General features: G+C 47.3%; 1 protein-coding gene across 8 annotated transcripts in view; it reads left to right on the top strand.

Moving 5' to 3' along the window:
- The window catches only part of pde4ba (phosphodiesterase 4B, cAMP-specific a), a 1084249-nt gene that overhangs the window by 1058942 nt on the left and 9752 nt on the right, over positions 1-15555 (top strand). For all 8 annotated transcript variants that reach the window (XM_038794458.1, XM_038794461.1, XM_038794459.1 and 5 more), the window contains 3 exons: positions 5520-5619; positions 10434-10588; positions 10713-10835. In XM_038794458.1, the coding sequence (XP_038650386.1) occupies positions 5520-5619; positions 10434-10588; positions 10713-10835 (378 nt within the window). The remainder of the gene's footprint in view (positions 1-5519; positions 5620-10433; positions 10589-10712; positions 10836-15555) is intronic.

Raw genomic sequence — 15555 nt, 5'->3', positions numbered from 1 at the left:
AAGTTTGTTCAATTTAATGTTTCTGTGCCTGGAAGTGTAAAACCAATAGATAAATTCATGTTGGACAAAGGTGTTTGTATGTGTGGAGGTCAGTTAAGTTCAAATGTGTTTCTACTGTGCTTAGTGAGGCTATGGCGTGAAGAATAACTAGAAGGCATGAGGGTGGTGCTAAGCAACTGGGGCCATGTAAGATAGAGAGGATTTTAAGTTTTAGTTTAACTAATTTTGTTGCAGTTAGACATACGTAATGTGAGAGTAGGCAGCTCCCACAGCTCTGCAGAAGCAGTTAGTTTGAAAGGCTAGAGAGTGAACATCTCCCTCAGCTTTGCTAGAAGAAAAGCCATGTTATGAAATAATAGTGAAGAAAGCAAATGCAGAGATCTGAAGAGCAGCGAGTTAAGAAAACTAGGGAAATGAAAATAGGTTTCCAAGAGGTATGAGGTTAAAGACACTAGAACAGAACTATGTTCAGTAAAGACAGACTGAGTTGAGAAGAAAGCTGAAATACCAGAAAGATATCTGAAGTGATTTTTCAGGTTTGTGAGACTTTATTACTGTGCAAATCGGTGGCTGGATCTTGGAGTCGGTGTTAAAATAGTGAAAACAAAGGAAACCTAAAATGGGGTAGTATAAATCCTGGTCTGGGTTCACTGTTAAAAGTTGAACGGGAGCTTTGTTTAAAAATGTAATTTAGAAAACCTAGTCTGGATTTTGGAATGCAAACCGCAAAAGGAAAGGATTGTTATAAGAGAAGGAATTAATGTGTGTGTTTGGGAGTGAAGTTTAGAAATTCATGTGACAATCATCTGAGGGGGTTTCTGAGGATACATCCACAAACGTTCACTTAGGGTTCAGATGGAGAGTGTATTTGCCCACAGTCATCTTGTTTTTAAAATAGTCTTTATGTTAATGAGACCATTATAGATGAAGATGTACTTTGTAATCAGTGTTAATCCTAAAACCTGTGTGTAACTATAAAGCTAAATGCGTATTGTACCATAATCCATTTTTTCATGTTTAATAAATGTTTTTTGTCTTATTGTTAAACCTAATTAGCTACCCGCTGACTCTGTTCCTCAACATTTTATTTTAAAAATCAAAGTTAAGGTCGTTTGAGCCAGGGTTCCATTCTAGGATCTCCCCGTCCAGTTATAACACCAACTGAGATGATAATATATTGAAATTATATTTTCCTGATCCAATAATGGATTTATCACTCTGATGAAGGGTTATTAACCTGTAATGTTAAATCTGTTTCTTCCCACAGATGTTGTCTGACCTACCAAACATTTTCTGTTTTTAATTCAGATTTCCAGCATTTGCAATATTTTGCTTTTGTCTGGATATATATTTATTTTCTCCCCTCCTTTCCTGAGCTAATGATTCATGCTAGATGTTCAAATCCAAAGTGATGGTATGTCATCAAAGTGACAAGGCTTCATGTTTATGACATGCCATTCAGCTGCGTTCAACATCAACATTAAACCTGATCCTGACTATTCCCATTCTATGCAATCTTTAAAATAGCGATAATTAGATAGAAATCAGAATACAGTCTCTGTAATTTTTTCCCTTTCTCCTCGCGCACATACCTCCAAAGCTGAGGAACATCAAAGCTAAATATAGTCCTCCCAACACTGACCTCGCAGAGTTCACCTTAATTCATCACAGAACTTCTCGGATTGTGTTATCCAGTAAACTGCAGTGCTGCATCTTTCCCTGGCTATTAAGGAAAACCCTTGTGTGGTGAATTTAAACGTAACGTCGAGTTCAGTGGATTACTTTCAGTGAATAAGAACAAGAGTAGAAATAGTCATCAATATCGTTCTGGGGCTCAGATTTGTTTATCCAAGACAAGGAAATGTCAGATATTACACATGAACGTTCACGACTTGGAAAGCAAAGCTGGCTGGAACTGATATTCATGTGTCTGTGGGCAGATTAAATAGATTAAAAAGACTTTCAAATGAAAGCTGCATGCAATTTTTAAAAATATATTCTATTTTAAAGAATCCAGGTATCAACAACAATATTGCTGAAAATGACAGCATTGAAAATAAATTCCAGCCAATTTTGAAATCTGAAATAAAAGCAGAAAATACTGGATATCGAGAACATCTGAAAACGAATAGCTTACCATTTCATATGGGATTCTTCACCAGTACCATTCTGATGAAGGATTCAACTTGAAATATTAACCTATATTCTATTCAAGCACTTGAATCACCTCAGAATCCTGCTCCTTTACTGGGAATTTTAATTTTATATTGAGCCAGAACTAATTTATTCCTATTAGCTCACATCCAGTTCTGAATTCTACTCTCATGCTGCTAAATAATCTTGTTTTACCATTGTCCACTAACTCCAATTGGCTTTCAGAACAACTCTGTTGCTCTTCTCTAGGTGTCATTGGGTTCCAATGTCTCTGTTGTTCCCCCAAACGTCTGCCTTCCTCACCTCCCTCAGCTCTCTCTTCCCACACTGATCCTGTGAATTATCCTTCACCCTCTCCTTGCTCCCTCAACTTCATTCTTCTTGGCCCTTGGATTTAATTCTCGTTGGTATGCCTGATTCTTTGGTGTGCACAGCTGATACTTGAGGTCTCAGTGGACCTTGATCCCTTGGTCAATCTGGTGGCTCATGGTTAGCTCTCTGTTCCTCCTTGGCCATGCATGGTAACATAGTGGTTAGCACAGTTGCTTCACAGCTCCAGGGTCCCAGATTTGATTCCCGGCTTGGGTCACTATTGTGCAGAGTCTGCACGTTCTCCCTGTGTCTGCGTGGGTTTCCTCCGGATGCTCCGGTTTCCTCCCAGAGTCCAAAGATGTGCAGGTTAGGTGGATTGGCCATGCTAAATTGCACTTAGTGTTCAAAAAGTAAAAGGTTGGGTAGGGGTTATTGGGTTATGGGGATAGGGTGGAGGTATGGGCTTGGGTAGGGTGCTCTTTCCAAGGGCCGGTGCAGACTCGATGGGCTAAATTGCCTACTTCTGCACTGTAAATTCTATGATTCTTTTGATTCTATGAATCCACTGGATAATCTCTAGCAGCACACTTACTGATACTCCACCGCTTGATTGGCTTATGCATCCATTTCCCCTACCTACACAGCTGTCTCTGAATCCAAACACTGGTTTATGGATGCTCCATGCTGACTCCCACCCTATCTACAAATCAGCTTCATCTCATTATGCAGGATCTCATATTTCAAATATTGACCTCTTTCATATTGTCTGCTCCTGTCCTCTGGCGATGACTAGGACATTTCCCCTAATTTGTTGCTTGCTTATTTTCATTTGCATTTATTTAGCCACACCAGACTTGAGCCTATTGCTTCTATCTCCTTTGCACCACCCACCCTGGGGTAATTATCTTCTTCTCATGCACTGACCCAATCTGCTACTATCCTTCTGACTTCGTCAGCAGATCAGCTATCACCACCCTATGCACATTACCTTCCTGGATGTTTGTTTACTCTTGAAGAAGGCCAATAACAATGGATGAATGAATTGCTATCCTGGTTTTGGCGAAACCTGAATTACTGAATCCACCTGGTTATACCTACCAGTTGCCTCATCTAAACAGCTGCAATGGTGATGTAGCACGGAATCACACTTTGGTCTATTTCTACCAATTTTCTGGTATGTTCACCTCCTTTGTGTGCCTCACCTTATTCCACCGGTCTTCCCTTCCCTTTAAAATCCTCATTCGTTACCACCTCTACTCACTCCAAGGCCTGAATATTTTGAATAGTGGGGTTTCCCTTTCTGCCTTCCAAAGAGTCAGTGGGAACACATCCCTGCAGTCTCTGCCTGCCCCACAACCATTTCAGGCTCCAATGAGCCCCTGACTCACTCGGGAGGAGATCCCACCTTAGACAGCTGCCAGCCAATCAGATTGGCCAACAGATGTCTGGTCCCTGCAGCGATAGGAGCTGCAGTGGAGAGAAGAGGAAATGCATCAACATGTCAGAGTCCAAGTCCCGGGACCGGCTGCCAAGTTTAATTTTGGGGGTCCCAGGGCAGGGAGGGCATTGAAGGCCTGGGGGTGAGTGAACAGTGGGCAATTGGGGTGCTGGGAGGCAGGTTGATGGTGGGGAGGGGGGGGGTGGGGGGGGAGGGGGGGAGGGAAGACCAGCGGCCACTGGACCTTAAAGGGGGGGGTCTGCAGTGTCCAAATTCAAAAGGGAGCTTCTGATGCAGGTACCCATTCCCCTTCCTATCCAACACCGAAGCCTTTTTATTTTTGGTCTTCCCATGTCAAATAATTCCTCCTGTTGGCTTAAAAATTAAGGTTGAGCAGGAAACAGCCGTCAAGTAGTCAATAATTAGGACATGGGCGGACCGTCTGTCCGAGACGTTGCCCGCCCCAGTGTAAAATTGCTGAGAGGTCAGGCTGGGCCAGAACAAAGAGGGAATCGTGTTCTTTCAATTTTATGCTTCTAGCCCCACCTACTCCGTTCCTTCAATTCACACACCCCTACCACCTCCATCCCCATTCCCTCACCCCCAGCCTAAAAAACCACCAACAGGAGAGCGGAAATTCAGGCCCTCAGGGATCTATCTCTGGCTCCTACTCTACCTCATCTGTATGCTGGTCCTTGGCAACATAATTCAAATACCTAACACATTCTACCTGTACATTAGTTATAATCAGCTCTATATCACCATAATCTCTCCCAATTCCTTCACCGCCTTTGTGCTGTCAGATTGTTCATCCAATGTCCAGTGATGGACGAACAACAATTGTGAAGGCCGAAGTCATCACCTTCAGCTCCCACCACAAACTCCAGTCCCTCAGCACCAATTCCACCCACGTCCTGGCTTCTGTCTCAGGTTGAACCAGACTGTTGACAACCTGGGCGTCCTATGATCCCTGAGCTCCTAACTCCACATATTCTCCAAAATCACAAAATATATATACCTACTTCCAAACCTGTAATACTGCCGTTTTCCACCCTTGCCTCAGGCCATTTGCTGGTATCTATGTATTTTATTCTTTCGGAACTCATTTATTCCAGTGCTCTCTTGACTGGTTTCCCAGTCTCCATAAATTTCAGCTCATCCAACACCCTGCTGCCCATATCCAATTTCATGCCAAGTCCTGCTGACTCATCATCTTGTGTTTGCTGATCTGTATTGGCTCCTTTTTTGAAGCTAGCTCGTGGCATCCTGACGACTAATTAATATGAAATCAATAGGTAGTGTTATATAGATAATATCACTCATGTCACTAGTACTTGTTCAGGTCAGTTTATTGAGGGTATCATCACTTTTTAAAACTCCATGCGTTTTCTTCCCTGCTCTTCCTGGATAGCAGGCAGCAACTATGAATCCGCCCGTCTGAGGTGACTATGAGGTAGCAGATAAATGCATTTTCCAAGGAAATCTGTCCCTTTGTTTTTTTTATCACTGCAAAATGGTGTTTGATGTGAAACAGATTAAGAATTTTTATTAATTAATGTGTGATTATTCCTGCCTTTCATGCTCATTCACATTGTTTGATGTCACTCTTTTCCAGGCGGTGTTCACAGATCTTGAGATTCTTGCTGCAATTTTTGCAGCTGCAATCCATGATGTGGATCATCCTGGTGTCTCCAATCAATTTTTAATTAATACCAGTAAGTATACTAGTTACCAAATGAACGAGTACTAATTTCAAAACAAAATTCAACTATTCTATTTTTTTTTTTGTATTAATTTTTTTAATTTTTATGCATTTTCTGACATTTATCAACTACGGGCTTCACAGCGCTAGGGACCCAGGTTCAATTCCTCGCTTGGATCACTGTCTGTGTGGAGTCTGCATGGGTTTTCTCTGGGTTCTCCGGTTTCCTCTCACAAGTCCCGAAAGATGTGCTTTTAGGTGAATTGGGCATTCTGAATTCTCCCTCCGTGTACCCGAACCAAACAGGCACCAGAGTGTGGCATCCAGGGGATTTTCACAGTAACTTCATTCCAGTGTTAATGTATGCCTACTTGTGACACTAATAAAGATTATTATTATTATACAGTTGGTGGTATTATCTCTGAGTCACTAGGTTCAGGACTTGAGCACCTAAATCAAAGCTAACACTCCAGTGCAGTACTGAGGGAGTGTTGCACAATGCTATCAGATTGCAGTGTACATCAGTTACTTAAGGAGAGGAGAAGAGAATTTTAGCATGGAAAATAATTAACTTTTGTTCTGTTTATCATGTACTAGTGTTTACCAAATTAGGTGAAAATTTGTCAGGTTTGCATAATATAAATTACCTTCGCATTAGCGGATAGAACTCATGCCTTTTGTGTAATTACTCTCATCGTAATATGTTCTAGTGGAGGAAATTGGGGCAGTGCTTTTGGCCATGAGGAAATTTCATGGATTTCCCCCTATCATTCCGTATGCAGAAAGTGTAAATCCCCATTGGTCTTCAGTTCAACAAAAACGAGACATTCCCTAATTCTTATCCTACTGACATCTTGAGCCTTGATTGTGAATAATGGGTGTCTATTTTATTCTCCTTACCTTATCCCCTGAGTAAGAAAGCTAATTTTAGCACCTCTATTGCTACCCAGCTGACTCCAGCTATTTCATCACAGAATAGAAATCAAATGTAAGACTTCTCTTGTCACTATTGCCGAGATATTACTGAAAAATCATATTGAGCTTTGGGAAAGCAAACTTTACTTTTAAAACAAATATTTAATTATCCAGTTGTATGAAATTACAGGAACTACGGTGCAGCACTGCCTTGCCTTTGCAAAGTTGTGAGAGTTATTAAATTGTATTATGTTACTGCGTCATGGGAGGGATTCTCTGACCCCCGCCAGGCCGGCGAATCACCGGGGGGGTGGCGGCGTGAATCCCGCCCCAATGCCAACTGCTGGATTCTCCAGCGCCAGTTTTTCGGCGGGGCGGGAATCGTGTCACGCTGGTCGGGGGCCGTTGGCAGTGGCCCCCCCCCCCCACCCCCCCGGCGATTCTCCGCTCCGCGATGGGCCGAGTGGCCGCCCGTTTTCAGCCAGTCCCGTCGGCGTAAACCAAACAAGGTCCTTACCGACAACCAGGCTCTGCGGAAGGCCTGCGGAGTCCTCAGGGGGGGCGCGGGGGATCTGGCCCGGGGGGGGGGGGGGGGCACGGTGGCCTAGCCCCGATCGGGGCCCACCGATCTGTGGGCGGGCCTGTGCCGTGGGAGCACTCTCCCTCCACGCCGGCAGCTGTAACGGTCCGCCATGGCCAGCACGGAGAAGAATCCCCCTGCGCATGCGCTGGGAGCACACCAGAACACGCTGACCCTGCCGCACCTGCCTAGCCCCTGAAGGTGAGGAAGATTCTGCACCTTCCGGACAGCCCGACGCCGGAGTGGTTCACGCGACTCCTCGGTGCCGGTACGGCCCGCCCCGCCAGATAGCGGAGAATCCCGACCCATATACCTGGCTATTTATTATTTGAAATTAACTGAAATATACATCATTTCGAGAAATCTTTGAAATATGTAATTTTTGGAGCAATTTGGATGGGAAACTTTCAGCATTGACTTCCAGACTTGATATAAGTGACCAGATTTGCCCACAATCTCATAAGAAAACAAAATGACAGGGAATGACTAAAGGCCATTGAGTTTGTACCATAAACCGTGTACAATTTTCTTCATAATGGACACTGTCTCCTCTGTCTGTCCATCATTGCATCAAAATGCATTGTGACCATTATATCATATTCTTTTAAGCAGAGAAGTAAGTTCAGGGGCGGTTTTCTCCGACCCCCCACCGGAGATTCGGCGGGGGAGGGAATCGCGGCGCGCCGGTCGGTAGGCCCACGCCCCGGCGGTTCTCCGGCCCGCGATGGGCCAAAGTCCCGCTGCTGTAATGCCTGTCCTGCCGGCGTGAATCAAACCACCTCCCTTACCAGCGGGACTGGCGGCGCGGGCGGACTCCGGGGTCTTGGGGTGGGCACGGGGCAATCTGGCCCCCCTCCGCACATGCGCGAGGTTGCCATCAGTAGCCGCTGATGCTCCCACGCATGGGCGGACTTCCGCCAGCCGGCGGTCCCTTCGGCCCCGGCTGGCTTGACGCCAAAGGCATTCCACACCAGCCGGTGGGACGGCACCCACTCCGGCGCGGGCCTACAAGTGAAGCCTATCACCTTCAGGGATGGAGTGGTTCACGCCACTCCATCCCGCCGGGACCCCTCGCCCCGCCGGGTAGGGGAGAATCCCGGCCCAGATCTGCACTGCGCGTAGAGTTGACTGTTTTTTATATGGTTGAAAGCATATGAAAAATAAACAGTTTTTAAAATGCTATAACTCACTAGCTTCTGGAACATTGTTGATTTCTCAAAGAAAGTCTTAATTGGGATCATTTATATGTCACACCTACATGGATTTGGCAGTTATTGTGTTTGTGTATTATTGTCTTTCTATCCCAGTTTCTCTGCTTTAACACTTAGTGGGTGCAGCAGTGAGTCATTTTGTGTAGGTGGAGTAAGCAAACAAAATGAGAATCTCTAAATTAGATCCAAGTGGGCTCAGTTTATAAAGGAATCTGTTAAGATTCATCATCTATATCCTTATATTATGGCATTAATCCAGCCAATTCTAAACAAATATCATTCAAGCAGTATTTCCAATAAATTACTTTTTTGTTGTCCCTGCGATTTGTTTCAATCCCAAGGGGATTTCATCCCACTGCACTGTAAATTCTATGATGATGATTCTATGATCCCACCTCTCTTCCTTATGATGCTGATATTAAGGTACAGATGCACATGTGCTAACCACCTTTCTGAACTTTGTCTAGTTGGATGTTATTTACATGGTAGACTAGATGGTCAATGTCAACAAACTTATTTGGCTGTGGAAAGCCAGATCCTGCCTCACCCAACATTCAAATTAATACCTTTTAGTAATGTAGTTGATCAATAGTGGGAGCTGATACCAGGAATGGGCAGGTTGTCTTGTGAGGAAAGGTATCACAGGTTGGTTTGTATCCACTGGAGTTCAGAAGAGTAAGAGATGACTTGATTGAAACCTTTAAGATTCAAGACCTTTAAGCGGGGTCTTGACAGGGTGGATGTGGAGAGGATCTTTCCTCTTGTGGGAAAATCTAGAACTAGGAGTCACTCTTTAAAAATCAGGGGCGGGATTCTCCGACCCCCCGCCGGGTCGGAGAATCGCCAGGGGCCGGCGTGAATCCCGACCCCAAAGTCTCCGGCACAGAGATTCGGCGGGGGCGGGAATCGCGCTGCGCCTGTCAGCGCCCCCCCCCCCCCCCCCCCCCCCCCCAAGCGATTCTCCGGCCCACGATGGGCCGAAGTCCCGTCGCTGTCATGCTGGCCCCACCGATCGGAGGGCAGGCCTGTGCCGTCGGGGCACTCTTTTCCTTCCGCGTTCACCATAGTCTTCACGATGGCTGACGCGGAAGTGACCCCCTCCCCGGCGCATGCGTGAGGATAACACCAGCAGCCGCTGACGCTCCGGCGCATGCGCGGACTTCCACCGGCCGGCAAAGTCCCTTTGGCCCCGGCTGGCGTAGCGCCAAAGGCCGTTCCCGCTGGCCAGCGGGGCTCCAACCACTCCGGTGCAGGCCTAGCCCCTCAAGGTTAGGGCTTGGCCCCTAAAGGTGCGAATCTCCGCACCTTTGGGGCAACCCGACGCCGGAGTGGTTCACGCCACTCCATCCCGCCGGGACCCCCCGCCCTGCCAGGTAGGGGAGAATCCCGGCCATGGTGTCTGCCAGTTAAGACAGATGAAGATAAATATTTTTTCTCCAAGGGTAGTGAATCTTTGGAACTCCCTTTTTCTAAAGGTGTTGGAAGCAAAGTCTTTGATTATTTTTGAGGCTGAGCTAAATAGATTTTTGACAAACAAGGGGCCTAAAGGTTATCGAAGGTGGTTGGGCATAATCACTTGTGATTTTATTGAATGGTGGAGCAGTCTCGAAGGACCAAGTGGCCAATTCCTGTTCCTAATTTGTGTGTTCCATGTATCTTTTCCGTAATATTTTTGTTGGAATCAAGGGTCGGGGCATAAGTACTCATGACAGTGTTATGTTGATTATGGCTACTCTGTGCGAGTCCTTCATTTCTCCAGTTGGGTAGTCTGGCAGGTATCAACAGGCCATACACGGAAACTGAAAGGCTGAGTAGGGTGCCTGGAAGTTCTGGTCGTGCTGCTTTACAGCTCATTGTTAAGAAGAATTAATATTAAGTCTGACTTCTGTTCTCCATCCCTCTCTTCCCCCCCATTGAGCACAGCCGCTTGTAAATTAGCCAGAAGGGGAGGCACAGCATTGTACTTGCATTAATCAATCTGTGTAGTTTCTTGCCAGTGCATTAATGCCCTGCTCTGATTCTTTCAACAAAACATGTTACCTAATTCACATAAAAGTCAATAACAGATGGAGCTTTTCAACTTCTTTTCATCATGTACATTGTGTTTCCCTGTTATTTCAGATTCTGAGTTAGCACTGATGTACAACGACGAGTCTGTGTTAGAAAATCACCATCTGGCTGTAGGTTTCAAACTGCTGCAGGAAGATTCCTGTGACATTTTTCAGAATCTCACCAAGAAGCAGCGACAGATGCTGAGGAAGATGGTTATTGAGATGGTAAGCAAGTTAATCCATGGACTCGGTGTTGACACTTGGCAGATAATAAAGTTTTTGTGTTTGTCTGAGAAGAGTTGAAAATTAAATTAATTTGTTCAAATTTTCAAATTCATCTCCCTTCTAGGTGTTAGCCACTGACATGACAAAACACATGACCTTGTTAGCAGACCTCAAGACAATGGTGGAAACAAAGAAAGTGACAAGTTCGGGTGTTTTACTACTTGACAATTACACCGATAGGATACAGGTGTGTAACTGGGAAACGTCCTCCACTCCTTTCTTTCAAAATCCCACACCTGCTTACATCTGAATTCACTCCCTCCCGGCACCTCAAACCTCTCCCGCAATTCATCCAGACCTACAAACTACTCTTCCAGATACAAGCCCCTCACTCTCTCCAGTACCGCCTCCCTCCATTTACTGTACATCCCATGCATCTCCCCTGGCTTAAACCTGTGTTTCCTGCACAGTGGCGTCATACCGATGTCCCCTCCAATTTGAAGTGGCTCCTCAGCTGATTCCACATCCTGATTGTCGACTCTACCACTGGGTTCCCCATATACTTCCCCGTAACTAACGGCAACAGAGCCGTCACCATGGACCTCAAATTGGATTCTCTACAGGACTCCTCCTCCTGCACCCTAGCCCACTCTGTTGTCCCCTCCCACCACCATTGCCTCACCTTCTCCACGTTCGCTGCCCAATAGTAGTTAAGTCAGTTCGGGAGCACCAACCTCCCTTCTGCCTCTTTAGCAAGGCCCTCTTTATCCTCGACACTTTCCCCGCCCATATAAACTCTGAAATCACCGTCTACAATTTGTGGAAGAAGGCCTTCGGGAGAAAAATCTGGAGGGTCTGGAAAACGAGTAGGAAACTCAGCAGCACATTCATTGTTACAACCTGCACACTCCCTGCTAGTGCCCGATGTAGTGTGTCCCATCTCTTAAATTCCCCCCTAATCCCATCCACTTGTCAAATTCCACTTGTGCATCGTAGCCCATTCCATCGTCACCTAAATCCCCAAGTACCTGAACCTTTCCCTAGCTGCCTTAAATAGAAACATCCCCAAGCTGGCCCCCAGCCCCACTGCATTCACTGGAAATACCTCGCTCTTCCTGACATTTAACTTATACCCAGAGAAGGTCCCAAACCTCTCTAATATTCCGATGATCCTACCCATATTCTATAGCGGGTCCGACACAGATCGTCCGTGTACACTGACACCCAGGGTGCCCTGTTCCCCCTCACAATCCCCTGACACTCCACTTACCCCCTGAGGGCCATCGCCAAGGGCTCAATCGCCACGCCAACAGCCACAGCAACAGGAGACACCCCTGGCTTGTAACTCTGTGCAGCCCAAAACATGTGAACTCATTTGTACATACACTTGCCTTCGGAGCTACATATAACAAACGCACTCACGCCACAAACTTCATACCAAACCCAAACCTACCCAAAATCTCAAATAGATACCTTCACTCCACCCAATCAAAAACCTTCTGTGAGTCCATAGAGACAATGACCTCTGGCACCCACCGCCCTGATTCAGTAATGACCACATTTAACAGTCTCCTGAATTTACTGGAGAGCTGCCTGCCCCTCACAAAACCTGTTTGGTCCTCCGCAAACGCCCCTGGCACACATCCCTCCATCCTTCCCACCACCAACTTAGCCAGCACCTTCATGTCTGTGTTCAGCAACAAAATCGGCCTATATGACCCACACTCCAAAGATCCTTCCCCTTCTTCGAGATTAGCATGATCAACGCCTAGGTCAGTGTCCCTGGCAATGCCTTCTCCAATGCCTCACTAAACATCCCCAATAATCCCGTTGCAAACACCTTATAAAACTCCACTGGAAAGCCATCCGGCCCCGGAGCCTTTCTCAAATTCATTCCCCTAATGCTGTCAATCACCTCCCTCAGCCCCAGCGGTTCCTCCAATGCTGGCCTCCTCTCTTCATCCAACCTTGGAAACTTCAATCCATCCAGATTCCCTTCCTCTCCACCCGGCACCACTCTGTACAACTTCTCAGAGTACCCCCGGAAACCTCATTTATTTTTCCCGGCTCTGACACTACCTTCCCCTTCTCCGTCCACACCTTTAAAATATCTCTGGACGCAGCCTGTCTCATAGAATCTACAGTGCAGAAGGAGGCCATTTGGCCCATCGAGTCTGCACTGGCCCCTGGAAAGAACACCCTCCACCCTACCCCCTTAACCCAGTAACCGCTCCCAACCTTTTTGGACACTAAAGGTTCACATGTGATCACACATCACATGACCAATCCACCTAACCTGCACATCTTTGGACTGTGGGAGGAAACCAGAGAACTTGGAGGAAACCCACCCTGACATGGGGAGAACTTGCAGACTCCGCACAGACAGTGACCCAAGCCGAGAATCGAACCTGGGACCCTGGAGCTGCGAAGCAACTGTGCTAACCACTGTGCTACTGTCTCCTCAGCTGGTGGGTCAGCATGCGGCTCGCCTTCTCCCCATATTCATATTTCATCCCCCTCACCCTCTTCAGCTGTCCCACTGCCCTTCCCATTGTCAACCTGTCAAACTGCACTTGTAACCTTTTCCTGTCCGCCAGCAATTCTTAAGTGGGGGCCCCGTGTACCTTCTGTCCACCTTGACTATCTCGTCCAACAGCCATCCATGCTCCTCCATCCTTCTCCTATCCCTGTGTGCCTTGAACGAGATCATCTCTCAGACCACCGCCTTCAACGCCTCCCAGAATATGGCCACCCACACTTCCCCGTTCTGATTGATTTCCACATATTCACTGACTGCCGACCTCACCTTTTCACAGAACCCCTTATCTTCCAACAAACCCGAATCTAGCCCCCATTCCGGCCTCTGCACCGCCCCTCACTGAGACTCACCTCCAGCCAATGCGGTGCATGATCACACATCACAATTCCCGCATACTACGTCTCCACCACACCCAACAACACCGCCCGGCTCACCACAAAGAAATCAATTCTCGAGTCCACCTTATACACGTGTGAGAAGAAGGAGTTGTCCCAACCCCTGGGTTCTTAAACGTCCATAGGCCAACCATTTCCATCCATTCCATAAACCCTCTCAAATCATTCGCCATCCTCAACCTTCGCACTGACTTGGGGCTTGACCTGTCCACCCTCAGTTCCATCACGCGATTAAAACCTCCATCCATATTTGATTGGTGCATATTCAGATCCAGGATCGCTCCCAGCAAACCCCACATCATCCCAATTTGGCATATATACATTGACTAGCACCACCGACGCCCCTCCAGTACCCCACTCACTATCACATATCTTCCCACCGGGTCCCTTATTTCCTTGGCCCCCACAAACCCCATTAATTTGTTCACAGTGGCCACCCCCTGCGATTTTGAGTCAAACCCCTGGTGGAAAACCTGTCCCACCCATCCCTTCCTCAACCTAGCCTCGTCCTTCACTCGGAAGTGCGTCTCCTGTAAGAAGATCACCTTTACCTTCAAACTCCTCAGGTGCGCAAAAATCAGGGACCTCTTAGCTGACCCATTTAACCCCCGGGCGTTCCACTGAAGGGGTTATTCTTCAGTATTCTTACTGATGGGTTACGCCTCCCCTCCTCCCTACCATCCACCATCATCCCCCTCCGGCTCCACCTCCTCTCACCCGAAAGTGGGCCATCCAAGGTAGCCCCCCTCTTCGTCCATTACCACGTTCAGTCTCCAACTCTGCCATGTCACAATCCCGCCTCCCCCCACCATCTCCCCCTCTTCCCACTTGGCCACCTCTCCCGGCCTCCTCCCCCACTTCACCTCCGTTCACCTGCCATGCAAAGGCCCCCCTACATACTCCTTCTAACCACCCCCCTCCCTCCCACCTCTCGATAAAAAAACAATCAAAGTCACAATCAACCTCCTCCAAAGACAAACACCACAGAGGGCGGGAGTGGGGTGGGGGGGGGGGGTGTGCTTACAAACAAAAGAAAAAAAAACACCCTCCGGCAACATACAATAACTATGACTTCCGACCTTTGCAGATGCAGCTCCTCCGTCCCTTACCAACTCACATTTCTCCCCTTCTGCCATTTCAAAATAATACTCCCGGCCTTCAAAACTGACCCACAGTATAGCACCCCAAACCGGATCTACCTTCAGTACTACACCGCCTTGGCCCTGTTGCATCCTGCATTCCTCATCACCAACTCTGCACCAATATCCTGGTATATTTGGACTCGGTTCCCCGCCCATTCACAGTCTTGCTTCTTCCTGGCCCGTGGTAGGATTCTTTGCTTCTCCACAAATGTGAACATCCACACAATCACTGCCCATGGTGGCTCTCCCACTCTCAGCTTCTGCCTTAGAGACCTGTGAGCCCTCTCTACCTCTGCGGCCTTGTCCAGCACTCCCTGCTCAACCAGACATCACTTTTCGTACCTTCGCCCCTCGTGCCTCAAGGCACTTCTCTAATCGGTCCATCGACCCTCACAGAGAGTCTACTGCTCCCCTGATGACCTTCGACCAGTCCTCATGCATCTCCTTTTGCTGTTGAAATTCATCTTTGATGAAGGCCATCAATTGTTCCATCTGGGTCTTTCCCGCTGGCGTCAACCTTCCCCCTCCGCCATGTTCTTGTTTTTGCTGCCGCAGTTCCTTTCCAGTTCCTTAGCCATGTCTTTGACTGTTTTTTTTCTTGGTCTGGTAGCCAGTAGTCATGTCACTCCTGGGGAAAACCTCTCACCATACACCTTCTGCACCACTTTTCTGCCGTAACAACCCCACTAACGGGTATAAAGTGCCCAAACCAACGCCGCCGAGCCAGACCTGCCCTTTGTGCGACCACTGACTTCATGGCCGCCACCAGAAGTCCCTTGATATTCCTTTTTATAGATATTGTGGCAGTTGTAATGTAACTGAGTGGCTTGCTCAGCCATTTCGGAGGGCTATGGGTCAGGCGTCACATGGAGTCCAGACCAGGTAAGGGCA

This window comes from Scyliorhinus canicula, chromosome 4 (assembly GCF_902713615.1).
Source record: "Scyliorhinus canicula chromosome 4, sScyCan1.1, whole genome shotgun sequence".
NCBI classification, from domain to species: domain Eukaryota; kingdom Metazoa; phylum Chordata; class Chondrichthyes; order Carcharhiniformes; family Scyliorhinidae; genus Scyliorhinus; species Scyliorhinus canicula.
Note: the sequence above shows the minus strand (reverse complement) of the source record. Positions and strands in the feature narration are given on the sequence as shown.